General features: G+C 40.0%; 1 protein-coding gene across 3 annotated transcripts in view; it reads left to right on the plus strand.

Moving 5' to 3' along the window:
• The window catches only part of SLC9A7 (solute carrier family 9 member A7), an 80,978-nt gene that overhangs the window by 32,005 nt on the left and 28,141 nt on the right, over positions 1-20,832 (plus strand). For all 3 annotated transcript variants that reach the window (XM_048324641.1, XM_048324650.1, XM_048324630.1), the window contains exons 2-12: positions 1,259-1,458; positions 2,757-2,834; positions 3,499-3,575; positions 4,100-4,212; positions 5,533-5,638; positions 5,910-6,051; positions 9,414-9,519; positions 9,869-9,957; positions 10,070-10,183; positions 12,530-12,641; positions 13,992-14,145. In XM_048324641.1, the coding sequence (XP_048180598.1) occupies positions 1,259-1,458; positions 2,757-2,834; positions 3,499-3,575; positions 4,100-4,212; positions 5,533-5,638; positions 5,910-6,051; positions 9,414-9,519; positions 9,869-9,957; positions 10,070-10,183; positions 12,530-12,641; positions 13,992-14,145 (1,291 nt within the window). The remainder of the gene's footprint in view (positions 1-1,258; positions 1,459-2,756; positions 2,835-3,498; positions 3,576-4,099; positions 4,213-5,532; positions 5,639-5,909; positions 6,052-9,413; positions 9,520-9,868; positions 9,958-10,069; positions 10,184-12,529; positions 12,642-13,991; positions 14,146-20,832) is intronic.

Consider the following 20,832-nt stretch of genomic DNA (forward strand, 5'->3'; position numbering starts at 1 on the left):
CTAAAACAGTTTTGTCACTATGGACTTGAAGAGAATGGGGTATGTTCCTTGGATTGGCTTTTTGGGGGCACAGTTTGCTTACTCTTTGCACTATGTCATAACAAAAAGTCTATTTGGCTTCTTTGTTGTGTGGGGTAGATTTTTTGTTTTGTTTTGTTTTACCTCATTCATTTTCTGGTTATTACCTGTCAGCTTCATTTACTATCTGGGGAAACTATGGGTGCAGAGGTGGGGTTTACAGGGAGCAAAACCAGCGTTGACTACTGACTTGTCAACAAAAGCATCAAATATTCATCTTGCAGTTGTCTGGAGCAAGGATTAAACTGCCCATCATCCTAGGGCAACAGGGGAGCCTTTAGTAAGTGGGTATCAATTTGTTTACTTGCCAGACCAAAACCCATTTTGGCTGTTCTTATATATTCTCTCTGCAGAAGTTCTTTTCTTAGTACATTGTGACAGGAATGGTTCTCAATTAAAACTTTGTGCTCCACCAGCCCCCTGGCATTAAGTTACAAATTATTTTTGTCACTGTCTCTGATGCATTTGTTATGGATAGTATCTTCTGGTTGGATTCTCTCTGCTGGCTAAGTATTATGTTCCTGAATCCTGGATCTCTTAGGATTGCTCATTTATACCTTATTGTATTTTTTAATGTGAAATGTGGAAAATGCTTGCAAATGACACGTAGTGGCTTCTTTGTGCATGTCATCTGACTTTTAGTTTTAAAGGTTGTGGAGTACACAGAAGATTGTGCAACAGGCATTTTTTACTTACCTAGAATTGTGAGACTAAAAACTGCATCCTTGCTGCACGCATAAAATAATATGGCAAACGTTACCATTCCAGATCAGTTATGGTCACATGTTTCCAGCAGTCATTGTTTTCTGGCAATAGTGTGTTTGCTCAGTTCTTTCCTAAGGCAGGTGAAACATATTTGATGTGTCCTAATGTTTGGCCTCTCATGTGACTGGGGGTTTACACTTTTGAGATGTGAATGAGGGTGAGGAAGACAAAAACTGAAATGGAACCTTTTGTTTGTCACTTCAGTCAGGTAGCAGATTCTTCAAATTCATTGGTGGTTTTGATGTGCTCAGGGCCTCTCTTTCTCTGCAGAAAACTGATAGTAACAATTCACTTCAACGTGTTTATGATGAACATATGCTTGTAAAGTCCATCCATGATCCCTTGGATGTTGTTTGAAAATTGTAAAGGTGCAGGAGTAGCAAATCAGCCTCCTGGATTTTTACCTCTCTTCCAGGACTCATAGTTGGGGTGATCTTGAGATACGGGACTCCCTCCACAAGTGGCCATGACAAACCATTCAGCTGCTCGCAGGAGGACAGGCCCTTCACCACCCTGCTGGTCAATGTCAGCGGCAAGTTCTTTGAGTATACGCTCAAAGGGGAAATAAGCCCTGGGAAGATCCACAACGTGGAGCAAAATGACATGTTGAGGAAGGTGAGGCTACACCATTTTTTGTGCTTGGCTGAGTGTTTCTCCTTCATCTCTGCTTCCCTCCCTCCTCCCTTCTCTATCCCGTTTGAACATTAGGTAGTGTCAAGTGTCAGTATTCGTGATAGTAACAGCACTTCAATGCTGAATTCAAAAGCACCTTATGAACTATATCACTGCTGGAGAAACTCTGCTCTGTTACATGTATGTAGTGCTTCCCTAAAGGCCTTGGTTTGAAGACTTAATGTATGTTTCTAACATCTGTAGAATTCACAGAGACCAGCTGAACTGAAAAAAAAGCCTAGCACTGTCTTGTATAAATGCAATATAAGGAAAAGTGTAATTTCTTAGTGAAAAGTGATTGCTCCTTGTTGGTTTGGGTTTTTTTCCCCTAAGGTTTTAAAATCTGTTTGTTGCCAGGAAATAGTTACTACTTCCACCCTCTAAACTACCAAATCAGACAGTCTGGTATTGGAAGTGAAATTCACCCATCAGCAGCTATTCAGATGTGTTATTTGCCTTTTTATTCAGTGTCAGGAATAAATCACCTTTTGTGTGTATCAAAGATAGGCTTTGAAGTATAGGATTGTGATCTAAAAATACTTCTTTCTGCAGACTATGAAGAGAGCTTAGCTGTCTATGTGTATCTGTCTGCTGTAGGTATCTCGAGTTAGCTGAAATGAGCCCTACTCTAGGAGGGCACAGTTGTAGTGTTTGTCTTCTAACCTGTGCTTAGGCAGAGAGTGAAGAGAGCCTCATTAGTCTCACATGTGTGAAGGTCTTCTGTTTGCATTTTAACTGTTGTTTTTTGTTCTTTAGTGCAGTGTAGTCCTTGGATATCTGGAACTCCTACTGAAATACATGGAAGAGGTGTATGATGCAAATTTCTGAAAAAGTCTTGTATCTGACTTGATTGTCTCACAATAACTATTCAGTGGCTAAACTTGCATAAAAAAGTAAACTAAAACAGCAGCTGTACCAATATCAGGTATCACAATAGGAGAGATCTTCTCCAGTATAATTTCTACCAGAAATTTGTAATTTAAAATAGAGGACTGTGTTTGGGACTGCTGCCAGATTATCACAGGTAATGGATATAATGCCTGTTCTTTCTAGATGTTACTTACCAACAAGAACTGCAACTTTTTGCTGCTCTGTACAAATGGAGCTGGCCAATGTTTTAGAGGGTCAACTTATCTATATCAACAGCCAAAAATAGGGGTTGTCAGAAAATGAGCAAGGAAAAAGACCTAACAATTTGTGTATGTCTGTTTCTAATTGAAATTTCATATTTTATTTTTTAGGTAACATTTGACCCAGAAGTTTTTTTCAACATTCTATTGCCTCCTATAATTTTTCATGCTGGTTATAGCCTGAAGAAAGTAAGTGCAATAACTTCTGAGGAGAATAGGTCCTTTATTTTTCATGTGAGATTGCTGATTTGTTCAGGACTGTAGTCTCCTTTCAGACATTTGCTTACAGTAAGAAAAATCTTATTTCCTCCAGACATGGTTAGGTCATATTGTTTTAAGAGAAAATACATATATTTTTGAGTATAAATGTATTAAACTCTAGTTAATTTTGCTGATTTGTTTTCCTTTGAACCTAGCCAGACATTAATGTCAGTTTCATTTAAAGTAAAAGATGTTTTATTATGAATTGTTTTGGTCCTTCTCAAATGTCCAAAATGCAGTAAATTATGCTGAGAAGCAGACCTAACCCTGAATCCCAGTGGAGCTGTGTCGGACCCTTGATGGCAGAAGGGCCCAGATTCTGATCTTGCTTGAAGACACCATGAATCAGTGCTGCTTTCTGTCAAAAAGCTTTCTGTCAATAAGTTACATGTAGGATCGAATGCATGGCACAGATCTGGTTTATTCAATTTCTTGAAGTTGGATTGAATTTACATAGCAGTAATTGAAATGTTTCTCTGGAATGGAGGTATGTTTCTGTGTATTGATGCAGGTGAAGTAGTGTGCTATATGGTTCTGAATGGGTGACATAAATTTTCTGAAAAAAGTATATAAACCTCTTTTTCCTACACAGAGACACTTCTTCAGGAATTTGGGGTCCATTTTGGCTTACGCCTTTTTAGGAACAGCAGTCTCTTGTTTTATTATTGGGTAAGTGAACTCTGATACCAGTTCCTCTCGACAGTAAAAGTTTAAGTTGATCAAGCATGCTCTCTCTTTGCCTGTATGTATATATTTTATGTATATATATACACACACAATTAGTTCCAGATAGCTGGTCATGTTGGTTTGCTTGCCTACAATCTCTTATGCTGCTCATATTACTGTGTCTTTTATACGAATATTCTGAGTAACAGAAATCCTGAATTGCATTGGTGACCTTGGCTTGTCTCTCAAAGAATTTCACTAGAGAAATAATCTGAAGACTATTCTTACCTCAGAGCTTTTGGCCTGTGTATTGTGTTGGGTGAAATAATACTGAGGGGAATTTTGAGCAGGGAAAATTTGGTGGAAAATGGAAGAAACATGTAGACTCTGTGCTAATTGTGTGAAGATTTCAGAATTTGCTTACTGGTTTTACATGATGTTTTCTGAATCACATATTGCTTTCCCTTGGCCTGTCTGAAATGCACCAGCTTGTTTGACTTGGAATGTTTTATCTTCTTTCTCTTCAGGAATCTCATGTATGGGGTTGTGAAACTTATGAAGTTGGTGGGTCAGCTGTCTGATAAATTCTATTACACAGACTGCCTCCTCTTTGGAGCCATAATATCTGCCACTGATCCAGGTAGCTTGATGAACATTTTTTAATAACCTTCTAAAATAACCCTATTGTTAGCATTTTCGGCTGCATTAACGGGACTCTATTTTCAGTTATGCTTTATTAGTATATCTGAGCCTCTTCTGTGAAATGCATGCAAATTCTGAGTATTTTGAAAGCTGTTCTCTGCTGATTCGTGGCTGAACTGGTATGACATCATGGTATATTTGGAGAAAAGTGTAACTCTTCTGCTCAGATACTTAAATATGTTTTTGCCCAGTGGTTTCTTGTTAAGTGTGCATCAAGTTTAAGACTGCAAATAGATGAAATGATTACATTTTCTGGATAGCAGGACTTCCTTCTTCAGCTACATTGCTTGGGGCTGGGTAATTTAAGAGCAATATTTGAGGCTTTTAGGCTCTTTAGGTGGGGGATTTTTTTTTTCCTCTTTCAAATGAACTTCATGTTTTACAAGTTTAAGCAGAAGAATGCTTTTCTGGCCAAGTAATTTCAGCTTTGCCCAAATAATGTCGCCTTCCTTCAGAGTCAAGCAGGCTCACATTGATATCTCCTCTTGATCAGTTTGTAGGGCTGTCAAAGGTCAGGGACCCCAGGGTAGGGAGTGCTGAAGTATGAAGCTTGACATTTAAAGCAGTTTATTTGAGATGCTTAGTGGTGCTTAGTGTGAAAATGGGAAGTAGCTCCTGTGATTGAGATGAGCTCTGAGCAGCTGGTGGTTGCATACAATTTATGCAAAAAATCACCATGTGATTTCTGAAGTATTTCTATGGGAACATCTTCAAGATCATGGTCTTTCATCTCAGACCGAATTTTCTTGAAAGAATGGTTAAAAATATTTAGCACTCTTGCCCTTTTTAAATTACGTGGAAATTCACACCCGTGGCATAGTGTATACTTTGGGGAACACTTAGGATTATTTGTACTGTTTTACAATGGCTGAAATAATCAAACTGTGTCAACAGACCATACAGCTTTTAAAAGCAGGAAGAGCTGCACAACGTTTTTTTGATTGTCTTACATGGAACATGTTCTGAAATATTATCAGGGCTTTGGTAGAAGGGCTTTGTCTGTCCCATGCCCCTTGATCATGGGGGCCTTGCTGTGAGCACTGTGCAGATCGGAGGACAACAGACCCACCTCCTAATGGAGCTGCCCTAAAACTGATGGAGGAATTTCTTACCTGTAGGTAAACATGACTACTTTTTCCCATTTTAGTTCTGATCCTGTATTTCAGTTCCTGGGTTTTGTTGCTTTAGCCAAACTGGAAAGTCTGTTCCACAGCTCATGCAGTCATTCCAGTGTTGTTTTTCTCTTTTCTTGCTGTAGTTACCGTGCTAGCAATATTTAATGAGCTGCATGCTGATGTTGATCTCTATGCCCTTCTGTTTGGAGAGAGCGTGTTGAATGATGCTGTTGCCATTGTATTATCCTCGTAAGTAACTATGTGAATTTCTACTCTGAAATGACTAAATTACTTTTGGCATTTGTCTAAAATAAATGTTTTTTTCTGAGAAACATTCTTTTGAGTTTAAATGGATTGCCTTTAACTGAATTGATAACCATTTGCCAAGACCCCTAATGCATACATAGGCCAGAATGACATATATGCCTTCAGTATGGGATAGTCTTCCTGTAGCTCAGGTAGTGTTGTTACAGAAAAAATCTTTTCTGATGCCACTTCTCATTGTGTTCTCTCTTTCTAGATCTATAGTTGCCTACCAGCCAACAGGTGAAAATACCCATGCTTTTGATGCTGCAGCATTTTTCAAGTCTGTTGGTGTTTTCCTGGGAATATTCAGTGGTTCTTTCATGATGGGAGCAGTGACAGGGGTTGTGACAGCTCTGATATCCTTTTTCATGTTTAGTTATTCCATCTGAGATGGCACATGTGGGTATTATCAGAGCTTTCCTGTTTCCAGTTATAGCAAAATTGACTCTAGCTATTTTAATTCTGAGTGTGAAGATTCATGTGATATTTTTTGAAGTATTCATGTGATATTTTTTCTATAGAAAGACATTATAGGTACCCACAAAAATCAGCTCTTTCCAATAAAATTGAGGCCATACCAGAAGTTTTACTGATGTTGCTGCAACAAGCCAAGGGAGGGCCTTAAACAGGCATGTCCTAATAATATTTCGTTTCTTTTTATGAAATTAGAAAACCTAGGTTTTATTATTAGTCTTGAAAGACATCTCCTATGATAATTGGCATTTGATTCTGTCTTCAGTAAAAGCTCTCAGTCATTTCTGACCCCCACAGCACTCTTTGAGTCCTGCATTTAAACTTTTTGCCAGAAATCTGATGTCATACGTCTGGGATAAGATTGTATCTCTGTGAGACTTTACTTAATAACATTATGTGCCTTGCATGATCTATTCTGTTCTCTTGATGTTTTTTCCTGGTATTTGGTTAGATCTCTGAGGTGCTCAGCAAGCAGCTTGTGTGGGTTTTGTTTTAGACTCAGGCAGGAGACCTTCACCCTGAGCTGCTCCAGAACTCATGACGCTTCTTCAGGAAAAAAATTCGGTCTTTGCTTTCCGACTTGCTAGAATAACCATATCTGTACATAGCCCAGGCCGCTTTGATCTGCCTAGACTTCTGACTGCTGACCTGAAAGGGGTAAAACGTGATGTTTTATACAATGATCAGGAGCCTGTGACTCTTAAGCAGTAATGTCTCAACTGTATCTTATATACACACTGTGCAGATTTTCCTGACATGTCTGCATAATGGAAACCTTTAAGTATAACGGGGAAGATGTGCTGTTGATGCTTTAATGTTCAGTCTCAGGTCCACTGATCTGCAATTGATGTGACCCAGAACCACGATTCTTACTCTGGCTTTTAGGCTACAAGCCATCCACAGCTCTCACTGCTTAAATGCAGTTGCTGTGGGTTTTGGCTTGCTGGTTGGCTACTAATTATGGCTGAAACGCATTCAGATCCACTTTGTAAAATTATGCTTCTGAAGCAGCAACTGGTGCTTGCTTTTTCTAATGGTTGTGCTCAGGAAGGTGATGTGAGGCTGTTCAGAACAAAGCCTCTGTGGTGGCATTTTGTGCATGTGGTGGGTTTTTTTTTCTTTTTGTTCTGTTTTGGTTTTAGTTTTTGGTGTTGTTCTTTTTCTTTGGTTGTTTAATTATACAACTATTTTCTTTTGGAAACATCCCTAATGTCATGCAATGTTGTAGAGGTAAACTAAATTTGCATTTTACTCTTCATAGCTGATTAGAGCCTGTAAGTTATGGATTAAGTTAATAGATTGTTGTTCCTATAGTGTGAAGTACCTATACCTGTACCTCTCTGAGTAAGAGGTTTCATGCAGTCAGGCACTGTCCTTTGAGAATAGATAGAATACTTGGTTCCAAATGATGCAGATAATATCCAAGGACTTATTCTGGCTTTCAGCAAGCTGTCTGTGTTTTTTTAAAAACAGCTAAGGTATAATACCACATTGTATATTCTTTCTAAATTGCAGAATCTGACTGGTTGAAAAGATGTGAAACACAAGGTGATGTCTAAAAATAAAGAAGAGAGTTAAGAAAAAAGAAAAAATTTAGTTTCAGTTAACATTTCAATTTGATCGATTATATGGAATAATAAAATGTTTTTCTTTTCTTGTCTTTCTCTCACCTTCATCTTCCTCCAAAATGATGAGCACAGGTTTTAATTTCAGATTTAATGAAATATTTTGGTATGGTTACTTACAATAACAGCAAGGGGAATAAACAGTTTGATTCACAAAACTGCCAGAAAAGACCAGAAATAAGGAATTGGTTCTGACAAGAGCCCTTGACTAACTTCAGGGGAACAAGGTTCAGCCTCTTCCTCTCCCAGGGAGTGACTGTGGCTATCCAGTTTTCTTAGGCATCCATGAACATCCCTTGAGCCAGGCACTGGGATTATCTGAGTACTCTGTGGAGAAATGGGTTCCAGTTTTTGTAATGGTGGATGATGCTGCTTCAGAAGCATGATCTTAGAAAATAGATCTGTTTGGGCAAAGTGGTGGGAATGAATTCAGCTGAGCTCAAAGGTTTTTAGAGGTGGTTTCTGTGCAGAATTAACAGCTGCTTAAAAAGTATGCTGTGTTTTATATTTGGTGTAATGCCAACATGGAGTTTTTTGGTTGGTTTTTTTTTTTTTTTTTTAATGATGCTCTGGGCTTTGTTTTGAGAGCAACCTTCTGAAAAAGTAAGGTCATGGCTGAAGGTGTGTCTGGAGTATATGCTTCTCCTGTCCAAGTCAGCAGAAAATGCCAGCAAGAAGTAGGTGTGAGTGGGGGGTTGGTACTGATTGCGTTCAAATGAACTGTGCGTAGCTGTTTGCACCTCAGATACAGTGTGCTGCTCAGTGTTCACCTGCTGCCAGAGTAGGGCTTAGGAAAAAAACACCAAAAGAATTCTATAAATATGTGAACAACTTTTTTTTGTAGTGTGCGAAGAGCTAAATTTAACACTACTGATATCCATTCCACTTCCTCAGTAGCTGTATGAATTGTTAATTCAGTGTGTGCTTTGATGTTCCTCAGGTTTTGCTCTCCTCTGCAAGATGAACTTGCTTTTTCTTTCCATTGAAAGACTGAGTTGCTCTGAGTTGGCTTTTTCTCTAAAACACATCAGCACAAGGAGAGGAAATACTTTTGTAGGCAGCCATTGTTTTGCCTTACAAGTACTGAAGTAGCCATGCTTGCTGGAAAAGACTTATTAACAAAGCTGAGCAGAAAAATTATTGTAAATATTACTGATCTTATGGGTTGCTGTATTCAAGAACAGCCCTGTGAATTAAATGCTTCTGAATGCATTTTATGCTTTATTTGAAGGTGGGAGTAGGAGTTGTAATTGAGGTGGCAGGGGGAACAAAACATCATTCCCCCACCAATCCCCTGAAAAACCAAGGCACATACAGTCTAAAAGGAACACCGGGTATATACCCCTTCCTTGCTAGCACTTCAAAGGGAAACATAGAATAAAATATTAAGAGATGGAGCCACACTTATGCCATGGATATGCAACAAAAATATCCAAAACTGATTGTTGCAAGTTAATTCTGAAGTTTGCATTTGTGTGTTGGAATTCGCATTTTTCAGCATCAGAAGTGTTTTGCTTTCCAACAAGCACTGGCTGTTAGTACATGAAAGTGTTTTTCGTAAACACTGGGAACAGAGAAGCCGAAGGATTTCTTTTTGATGCCTTAACAAGTGACTTAACGTGACAAAGTTTACCAAGTTGCACTGCTTCCCCCTGCTGGAAACGGCTCTCTTCTTCTTGATGTCCTGGAGCACTTTCTTGCTTGCCGAAGCTTGTGGATTTACTGGTGAGTTGTTGGGATTCAAGCACATAGAAGTCCTGTCCATCTCAGCAGCCATTTTTCCACTTTTTCACTAAAGCTTTTCAATGAGAAACACGTTTGTGCTTAAAGTTGGGGTTTTTGTTTTGTGTCCTGTTCAGCACCGAAGCTGCAGCTCACTGTGTAACAAAGGCTTTTGAGAGCAGTGGTTTGGTTCAGACACCATCTCCCTAACCTGGTATCTCGCTCACTTGAATGGAAGGTTCATAAAATCCCAAGGTTAAGAAAGATGTATAAGTTTAAGGGAGCTTGTGAAGGGAAAGTGTGGTGAGCTGGCAGTAAACAGGCTGACTTTTACATGTGGCTCTGTTCACAGGTGTGGTGGCTGTCCTCTTCTGTGGAATTACCCAGGCACATTATACATACAATAACTTGTCAGTTGAATCAAGAAGTCGCACTAAGCAGGCAAGGATGTCTTTTACATTTTTTATAATGCATTGCTGTAGTAGTCCATGCACTTTTGTTTTTACAGCATCTTTTTTACTTGGCCTTTAACATGTGATGGTTTTCTCCCTAGCTCTTTGAGGTATTGCACTTCCTGGCTGAGAACTTCATATTTTCTTACATGGGCTTGGCACTGTTTACTTTCCAGAAGCACATATTCAGCCCAGTTTTCATTATTGGAGCTTTTGTATCCTTTTTCACATCATGTGAGGTTTCTCTGTTGTCTTTTGTGCCCGAAAACTTGTGATGTCTTTTGGCTTTACCAAACAGAGAATGGTGACTGGCCTAAGTTTCCCTAATGTCTTGCAGGCACAATGATTTTGAGAACAAGCTTTGGCTACACCTTACATCAAAGCTAAAAGGCCTCTGTGCCACACAGTTGTTGGGTCTGTACCTCAATGTTAGAAGTCATATAATTTCACTAGATAAATAAATGAATACGCTTTACTATGTGTTCTGGCCATGGACAGCCCACACCGTTTGTGTTGTTCTTGTATTTGAACTTTGGAGACCTAGAAAAGGATCCATTTTTCTCTTCACTTCCAGTGGCCCCTTGAGAAAGTAAGGGGCAAACTTAAAATACATAAAAAGGAATGTGGGGGAATAGATCACCTTTGAACAATGGCCCAGAGGTCAGCATCCTGGGTGATGGGAGGAGAAAGGAACTGAGCTAGGGTGCAGACCATGACATGAAGGGTACACAGTTAAAGGGTCTGCCATTGTCCCTGGCTGACTACTTTGTAGTAGTCACACTCATGTAAGCTCTGCATCCTGCTGCTGTTGCAATGAATTGTGATCTCTTCACTATATTCCTGGATGCTTGAAAATTCAGCACAATTGAAAGTGTGCATGAAGAAATTTGAGCTAGTCTTCCTGTCTTGATTTCCCTCATCCTGCTGTATGAGTAGAGCTACTGGCAGTGGAGGCAAAACCCCGTAAAAGGGCATATAAAGATGGCCTTGTATGAGATGTACTTATTTTCTCTTCTTTCTACTTTTTTCTGTACTACTTCTCAGGATTTATCACACTTGTCTTTATTTTCCTTCAGCCATTTACTTTTTTCCGAAATAGTAATACATTTTCTCCTGTGTCACCTCACATCCACTTTTCTGACCTAAGAAATGCTCCAGAGCCCTGTGGACATTGGATAAAGACATGAACAGAATAGTTGCAGCTGGTATACTAAGCAATGCAATTTTTCATGCTTGGTGTGGCCTTCCATCTCCTCTCAAGTTGTGCTGTCTGCCCTGGGTTTGTTTTCAGCAGTTGTTTCTCTTCCTACTTGTCTTTTAATACATTTTCCACTTTTTTTCTACCACTGCACTTAACCTCTGTTGCCTCTTGAGTATTTTTCTACCTTTGTGAGGAGGGCAACTAGTACTAGCACCCATGTTCTCCCTCAACACCTATGGTTCCCATTGAGTTAGCAACTTGCAGGGGTGAAATGTAGAGGCATCACCAGTTGTTGAAAGTGAAAGGCTGGACTGCAAAGGCAGAGCTAGAGCCTCAGCATTCTTGGCAAAATCTTAGCTATTACTCCTACATACATTAGTCTTGATGGCTTCTGATGTCTGATTTCTGCAGCCCTCAAAAAGACTGGTTTTAAAGTTGCTTGGAATAGTTACTTGAGGGTTATTGTACAAAGTACTAATCAAAATCTGATTTTCCTAGAAACATTCCCTGCTGACAGAATTGCTTTACTTTAGCTATGGCAACAACCCAGTGCTGTCTAGAGCTCTTATATGGTTTTATTTCTTTTTCTTGGGAGATGCATTATTCTTCTAATGTTCCCATCCCAGCAGCAAATGATCAGTGTTTGTTGGGCTTCTGGCTGTGCTGGTGTTTTACAGGATTTCAGCCCACCACTCTAGTTTTTCCTGAAGTGTTCCTTATGCAGTGGAGAGTGTTTTCAGCTTTCTGCTTCTTCACAGGAACCACGGGATGTTTTGCACCACAGTAAGGGTGCTTACCACCTACTGTCATAAATTTCTGCAATACCCTTTCACTATTCTTTTTCGACTTAATTCTAGTGCTGAAAAATGGCTTTTGGATTTATATCCTTAGTAACTCTGTACTGTTAAGTGTTTGCTAGCCAACAGGAGATTTTTGCCTCTGCAGGAGCCATAATGGGGTGGCCACTTGCTGGTGTTAAGTTGCTTTCCCCTCTGTATACAGCACTGCGTTTCTGTTGTTCCAAAACCTCAAAGTGGAATGGTGGTTGCCATAATTGTTTAAAGCGATTTTCGAAGAGAAGTCCTCATTTGTACAATTGGTCATTTTAATACTATGTATAATTTCACTGTGCATTTAAAAAGTTACTTGTATTACTAAAAATTTGCATTTTGTGCAATGACTTCTCTATGCACAAGTTGCATAAAATTGGGGGAAGTCTGCTTTAGATACACAGATACAGGAAGAACACTTGATATCATGATGTAAACCTCTCACTAAAACAAAAGCTTCATGTTAAAGCCAGGTACCCAAGACTGCACACCTCAGGAAAAAGAAATCCTTAACCCTCAGCTGTAAACAGGTTGCAATCTTTTTGGGCAGAGCTGCACACATCTACCCCCTCTCCTTCTTGTTGAATTTGGGCAGAAGGCATAAGATCAGCTGGAGCTTTCAGCACATGATGATGTTTTCAGGTAAGAGCAAAAATGCTGGGCAATGCAAAATGTCTTAATTTTAACTCATAAGCAATCGACAGTGCTTCCTCCTGCTTTTATGATCCACATTCATGCATACATAAAGGCTTACTGATAATTGCAGTATGCCATCATGTATCTTTCAGCCTTTACAGAAGGTGCCTGGAATGAGTGAGATCTTGAAATGCTACCTGCTCGCAGCAGGCAGCACCTCATGTTGGGAATAGAGCATTTTCATTTGAAGTGCTTGTGAAGGGCATGGGAGATTTGGGGTGTACCTCTTCCAAAAGGTTATTTCTAGCTGAGATGAGGCTCATGTTGTGCAGAAACAGACACCTGCTGAGAAAATCGAGGTGTATTTATGGGTGCCTTTTCCAATTTAGTTGGGCAAAGGTATTTGACTTATCATTTCTGTCACACTGTTTAAGTTTGTCATTTAAGGCAAATTATGTATTGTGTGTCTAAACATGTGCATCCTCAAGAAGTTCCAGGGAACCCTCTGTACACAAGAGGATGTAAAGAGGACGGAGCCAGGCTATTTTCAGTGGTGCCCTGTGCCAGGCCCAGAGTTAATAGGCACAAACTGGAACATGTAAGGTTTTCCGTTTGAATATTGAAACCTTTTTGATTATGTCCAAGCATTGTCCAAGTTGTCCAGAGGGGTTGTGGCATCTCCATCCATGGAGATACTCAAAAGCCATCTGGATGTGGTCCTGTGCAACCTACTGCAGGTTGAGCAGGGGTTGTTCAAACAGGGGATTTGGACCAGATGAACTCCAGGGGTTCCTTAAAACCTTAACCATCCTGTGATTCCTCTACATAAGAAGTCTGCAGATGGCCCCATGCCATGGCTCATTCTTGCTAGTGAAGTCTCATAACTGGGAGCAAGGGAGAGGGGGAAATACATAGTTTGCCTGTGATCATGTTATTAACTAGAATATTTTTATAACTGATAAAAGTGTCATATCAAGAACTCACATTTCAATTATGGATTCAACTGGAAAAGTGAATTTTCATCTGGATTCAGGGAGCTGCTTGAGTTACATAATGTTTTGCTGTTGTCCACTACTTGTTTGTTTCTGTCTTCCTTTTCTGTTAATTTCTGGAAGCATTTAACACCTTTTCATAGCACTTGTGGATTCTATAAGTTACAGAAAACCAGGGGGGCACATTCTGTTGTAAATCATCCCAGGGCATAATTTATCAGGGTATCTAAGGAATTTAAAACTTGCTGGAGCCCAGTGCTTTCTGCCTGACACTTTGTGGCAGGGAGGGAGCAAGGAAAGATGCTGTGCTATCGACTGTCACAGCTGCACTTCTGAAGCTCTGTTATTTCATTCTTTTTGATAGGTCTCAGGGGAGCCATGGCATTTGCTCTGGCTATACGAGATACTGCTACCTACTCACACCAAATGATGTTCTCAACAACTCTGCTCATCGTGTTTTTCACTGTGTGGATTGTTGGTGGAGGTACAACCCCCATGCTGTCATGGCTGAACATCAGGTTGGTATGCAGCTGTGTGCTGGGGAAACTTTACTTTTCAAGAGGCAGCTGTGCTAATTTGGTGTAGTTCTACAAAATTTGTTTGATGCTTGCTAGAAGCATTTAGAACATGATATTTTATAAAGGAAGATGCTAGTGCTGTCTGGTGAAGAAAATGTACTGATGCTGCTGGGATTCAGCCTAAAGGTGCTCTGGTGCTCTGCAAGTAGGTATCTAGGTCCTTGTCAGTCCAGTAGGATATGGAATAGTGTTGCCTGATAAAGCAGCTCTATATTGAAAAGAAAGAATTAATCTAGTCCCCTATACATTTCATATTATATTAAGACCATTCCCTGTCCTTTGGCTCTTTGTAATGGGCCTGTTAAGGTTTTTAACTTCAGTGGATTCTTTAATGGGTGGTGCTAAGCCAAATACTTTAAACAAGATCTGATGCTATCTAAGCAACTGGGATAAATGGGGTCCTGCTGGTCTTCTGGGTGTGTTTCCTCCTGTTTTGAGGAGATCTGTGAAAATGGTAAGTTGAATGATTATAGATGTTTGACTATAAATCCTGCCTAATACTTAGTACTTTTGACTGCATGTACTTTCATACTTGAGCATACGTATCAAGAGATGTGCTAGAGAATCACAAATCAATCATTGTTGAAGATGATATGTATCAAAATTCTGGAAGTTTTGGCAGTTTGGGAGACAAACATAAATAGAGGGGAATTAAAACAATACATGTTGCACAAGCCCTTTAGTGCAATTTTTATGTGTAAACTATTCGTGCTCTTTGGCACTTGAAAATTTTCTTATTTTCTAATTGTGTTAATCAGAATGTGAAGCCCACTCTTGTGATAGGATAGGAAAAAACCATCCTAGGTAAAACTGGTTTCAGTCTTTAGAACTGATCATTCTCAGGGGCTGGTAACTGCTTTTGGAAAACTTCAGTGAGCTGCTTGTTGCAATAGGTAGCAGGGGCTTTCCAGTTTGGCAAATAAAAAGGGTAGGATTCCCATAAATTCTTATGAACTCTTCTCATGGAAGATAGCATACTTCCAGCAGAACATGGATGTTTCAGTATCTTGTCTCTGACTAACAGCAAACGTTGGGAAATTGGTTTTTTCACCAGAAAGAAGCAACACTTCATGCAGTCAGGCTCTCTGCAGGTCATAACATTAATGATAGGTAATGCAACATCTGGTGTGAAGTCAGAAATAAAGCCAGTGTCAGCATAGTTGTGTCATTAAAGGTTGTGAGATACCACACCCTGATGATGTGATAGTTGTAACAGCTAGCATCCTTCAAGCTTTTTGTCCTGTTGCCTGTACCTCTTTTGTTGAGGAAGCATGGCTGGGTATTTCCTTCAAACCTTGTCACCCAGCAAGGGACAGATGTGCTGCTGACCAGCTAAGTGAAGAGGAATTGTGTTCAGTGTGCCTGTATCAGAAGGCAGCTTCTGAGTGCAATCAACCATTACCTCTGCCACAGGGCTCTTTCAGTCCTCAGCAGTAGGACAGGACTGAATTCTTCCATATGGCCCAGCTGTTGGCCAACTGCAAAATGGTTCTGAGGTCGCAACCTTTTTTCCTCCTATCCTCCTCCATCAAAACCACGAAGCATCCAGGATTATGCACTTACTCCTTTAGCTAATCTAGTTCAGTAGTGAGGCTCCATAAGCCTGGCTGATGAGCTGGTCCTGCAGGCAGAGAGGACTAACACCATATCTATTCTAGGCTTATCCCTCAAGGTGGCTAGACTTGCAAAAGTCATTAGTGTGACCAACAAGGCAGAACATCTGTAAAGGCTATTGATTCGTTAAATCCCAATATCCACGGGCAAAAGACCCTCTAACTAATTAAAGTTAGAAAGCGGTAGGTTTATTCAGGCACAGGCAGGCAGCATGGGAGTAGCCTCCTAAAGACATGCCAGCAAAGTGCAAGGTTCTTCATTCTCTATTTATTACACAAAGTTTTACATCTTCTACATATGTATGACCCCAGCACCCCCCATCCTCCGCTTCGTATTAAAATGAGATCATTGGTCTTTCACGCGTGCGCAGCTTCTCTCTTGAATTGGGTCGGTGGTCTCGAATTGGGTCAGTGGTCCTGAAAGATGAAGTCAGGAATGTCTTCCTCGTTCCTTCCTTTTTACCTTCTTGCTGTTGGCAGGCCTTCATGACCTCTTGGCACAGATCTCCTAGCACCAAGATCTCCTACTTTTGATTAATTATTACGAAACCCAGGTGCTGTTCTTAGTTCTATTGGTTTCAATTAGTTTCAATTTATTTTGATGACAGTTCATTTATTCTGTTTCCTTCTACAAACAAAACTTAAAACAAAATATAATGGCAAATAATACATCACTTAACTCTAGCTTAAGCATCGACTAATCATTAACTTATCTTTTGTTTCTTTACTCTGTATCTTAGTTAATACAAATTTCTTCTAACTCTTAGCTAAAATTTTAACCTTTTAGAGCCTTGACTCATTTCCCCACTTCTTCTTTAGGATAAGTAAATTCTTTTACTTATGTATAGATTCTTCTTCTTCTATCCAAGTTGTACGGTAGGTGTCTTTTAAAATCATACCATATGCCTTTGATGCTGAAGTCAAGGTTGCTATTTGTCATAGCACTCTCCAATTCCAAACAAATATTACAACAGACAAAATTAAACTTATACTAACTAAAGTAAGTAAAACAATAATTGGATGAACCAAGGCATTAAGTAAACTTGTTGCTGTTGGTGACCATCCAAAAAGCACATCCCACCATTGATGAGATGAGTCTTTTTCTAATCTTTTAAGTACTCTCTGTATGGTCTCTGTGTCATGGTGTATTGTAATTAGAGTTTTCTTTCCTCATTTTTAACTTCTTCAAGAATTTCTTTTAATTCATTATGTTTCAATAATTGTGTGACTAAAGTTAAGTTCATTCCTATAGGCACGGGCAATATTTCTTGCACAGCAATCAAATTCGCTTTTATCTGTTGGTGCAATGTAACAGATGCTTGGTAGGAAAAGTCACAACCCTCAATTTTAATAAAATTACAAATGCACAGGTTAAATTGAGTTTCATTCACAGTGATTTCATTCACCATTAGAGTAGGACATGCTGTTCTAAGGCATACACAACCTTGCCCTGCATATACAAGCAGGGTTGTTTGGTTAACAGAATGCATTTCAAAGTGACAAATGCTCTGCTCTGTACCTAAACAAATATCTTTGTCATAATTTAAACTTCTTTCACATAGAAATCCTAATTCTTCTTTTGCGGAACAGGATTCTAAGTTAATAGTTTTCCACTTTCCTTCAACTTCTTGTGCCCACATCCTGTGTTCAGAAGGATATAATACGGTCCCCTCATGATTTAACCCTAGAGCAACAATTGGATGTATCAAGCTTACTGATGCATTGTGTATAGTCAAAACAAAAGCTGTTACCATGTTTGTCACAGGGTTATAGGTAAAATTGACTAAAACCCACCAGGATTGGAGTTCCTTTTCTAAATCTGAGGCGTTATCCCAAACAATTTTATGAATTTCGGCAGGGAATGTGCTTTCTCCTCCTTCTCAAATGACTGAAGCAGCTACTGATTGCATCCACAACTGTGCTATTGTGCATCTAAGGGCTAAGGAAATGTTTTCACTAGCTGTGCCTAGGGCATTAATGATTAATTTGTGGTCATGCTCTTCTATGTCCTCCCACTCTGGCAATATTTTGGACAATTTCCATTGGCTAGTGCCCAGTGCTAATAAGGAGGATTGTAAAGGTTGTTGTAATTTAACCATATTGCTCCCAATTGCTGTCAATTTGTTCATTAATATTTCTGAATCTATTGTGTTTAAAACTCCCAGTCCTGTCCCCAGTAATCCAGTAAAATCTCTCTTTTTTCTATACATGTGGGGCATATATTTTTGCAGCCAGGTGGTCCAATCCATAAAAGAGGTTTTAAGAAATGGAGTACACTCTGGTCGAATGGCGGAGGCGTTGACTTGCATTGCTACCTCTACCCGCTTCAACGACCATTCTGGATTAACTAACAACTTTTGAATCCCTGTCTTTTTAACAGCATAAGGCCCAATATTGGTAATTATGGGAACTATGGGTCCTAAAGCAATTTGAACTGAGGCAGTTGTGGTTTCTCTTAATTTGGTGGTGCTGGTTTATTTGCTTAATCTTCAGCCTTTTGAGAAGCAGTGCAAACTTGGGTTATGTTAAAGTCAATTTTAAAATCTTTAACTGCACATCCCTCTATTTTAAGTCTGAACTCAGAACAGCTAGTTAAACATTTGTCACAGCATTCTGGGCCAATTTGGATAAATTTCATGGGTTCTTGGTGAGCTTCATGGAATCCGTCTTGAACGAATGCATATTCACATCCCCAAACGTTATTTCCTTCCCAAACAGTTGCATTTGTAACTCTTAACATCTGACTCAGAGACTGACGGGAGTGAGGGTCATAAGCTTTCCCTTGGCACTTATACACACCAGTCACCTTATATGTACGTGGTATTGCACTACCTACAACAGTGGTTATAGCAATAGCCAGAAAAAATATAACCCCCCAAATTGTACCTACTTGATTATTCATTTTAAAATGGTAAGCTATTCTAACACTTTACCCACACACACTATTTACTTTCCCAAGTAAGTTTTAATTTCAGTTCGTTGTCACCAGGGGTGACTTTCCAGAATTCTTCAGGAGCTTTCTTTACTTGGGTGTGATGAATCCAGGCACTCTCTTCCTTGATCTTGATTGAAGTGAAGGTGGTGAGGAGCACCTGGAATGGTCCTTCCCACTGCGGTTCCAGAGTTTTTTCTGCAAAAGACTTGACATACACATAATCCCCAGGTTGTATATCATGTACTGGCCCATCCAATTCTCTGCTTCGAGCCCCAGCCACATGTTTCTCAATTTCTCTAGGTTGTGTGTTTAAGGCCACCGTATATCTGTGTAGGGTTTCTTCTCCTACTTGAGTGGGAGTTGTCCCCTCTTGGACCCCGTATGGTCTTCCATACAATATTTCAAAAGAACTTAGTTTTACTTTTGTTCTTGATTTGATCTGAATTCGTAATAATGCTAATGGAAGAGCCTGAGGCCAAGGTAATTTTGCCTCTTGTCCTAATCTAATAATTTGTTGTTTAATCAAATGATTCATTTTCCCCACCTGGCCACTAGACTGAGGATGATATGGAGTGTGAAGTTCTCAGTGTATGCCTAGGTGACAGCTAATTTGCTGCACAATTCTCAAAATAAAGTGTGGCCCTCTATCTGAGGACATTGTGGCTGGGACCCCAAAACACGGTGTTATTTCCTGTAACAATACTTTTGTTACTTCTTGTGCTCTGGCAGTTCTGGTAGGGAAAGCTTCTGGCCATCCTTAAAAAGTATCTATTAACACCAATAGGTATCGATACTCTTCTTTCCTGGGCAGCTCTGAGAAATCAATTTGCTATGGCTGCCCAGGCCCATAGCCTTTCCCAATCTGTCCAAACTTTGGTTTAGGAATATTCTTGGGGTTAGTTTGGAGGCAAAGACTACATTGACAGGTTACTTGAATTACTGTAGCTTGCAAATTTCTGGCTACAATTCTGTCTTTAAGTAGTTATACAAAGCGTCTATTCCCCAATGCGTTTTCTCATGTTCTTCTTTCACTAATGACCATAACATGTAAGAGGGGATTACAAGCCTTCCTTTCTCTTCATCTGTGATAGCCCACCCTTCCTGGTTATAACTTCCATTTTCCTGTGCAATAAGTTTTTTATCTTTTTTATTATACCTCGCCTTACCTTCAATGGAAGTTTGTCCATCTGGGATTAAGGCTGCTTCTCCTGCCTCAATAGTTACCTCACTTTTAGCTGCTTCTTTTGCCTTCCTGTCCGCCAGCTCATTTCCTTCTTCCAATTCAGAGCTTGCTTTCTGGTGTGCTTTGATGTGCATGATGGCCACTTTTTCAGGTAGTTGAACTGCCTCCAATAATTTTATTATTTCTTGTGCATGTTTAATGCTTTTCCCTTGTGAGTTTAGCAGTCTTCTTTCTTTTCAAATGGCCCCATGTGCACTAACCACCCCAAATGCATACCTTGAGTCTGTATAAATATTGATTTTCTTTCCTTTTGCTAGTTCTAAAGCTTGGGTTAAGGCAATTATTTCAGCTTTCTGTGCAGAGGTGTTGGTTGGTAATGGTCCAGAGTGGTAACTGCATACCCAGCATGTCTTTTCCTACTGATAACATAACTGCTTCCATCAGTGAACCAGGTCTCAGTGTCCTCGAGAGGAGTGTCCTTCAGATTCAGGCGGCTGGAGTAGGTGGCTTTGATGGTCTCCAGGCAATCATGGATCACCGGTTCTCCCGGACTACCACTGAGGAAAGAAGCTGGGTTCACAATATTAGTTACCAAAATTTCTACATCATCTTGTTCTACCATTATGGCCTGGTACTTAAGGAATCTCTGTGGGGAAAGCCAGTGTCTGCCTTTCGCCTCCAGGACCGCTGACACTGTGTGGGACACTAGCACAGTCATCTTCTGGCCCGGGGTGAATTTGCATGCCTCCTGGATGTTCACTGCCACTGCCACAACAGCTCTGAGGCACCCTGGCCATCCCTTGGCTGCTGCATCCAGCTGTTTAGAAAGGTAGGCTACTTCCCTGTGATACGGGCCCAGGTCTTGTGCTAGTATTCCCAATGCAATCCCCTGCTTT

This window comes from Corvus hawaiiensis, chromosome 2, assembly GCF_020740725.1.
Source record: "Corvus hawaiiensis isolate bCorHaw1 chromosome 2, bCorHaw1.pri.cur, whole genome shotgun sequence".
Classification (NCBI taxonomy): Eukaryota; Metazoa; Chordata; class Aves; order Passeriformes; family Corvidae; genus Corvus; species Corvus hawaiiensis.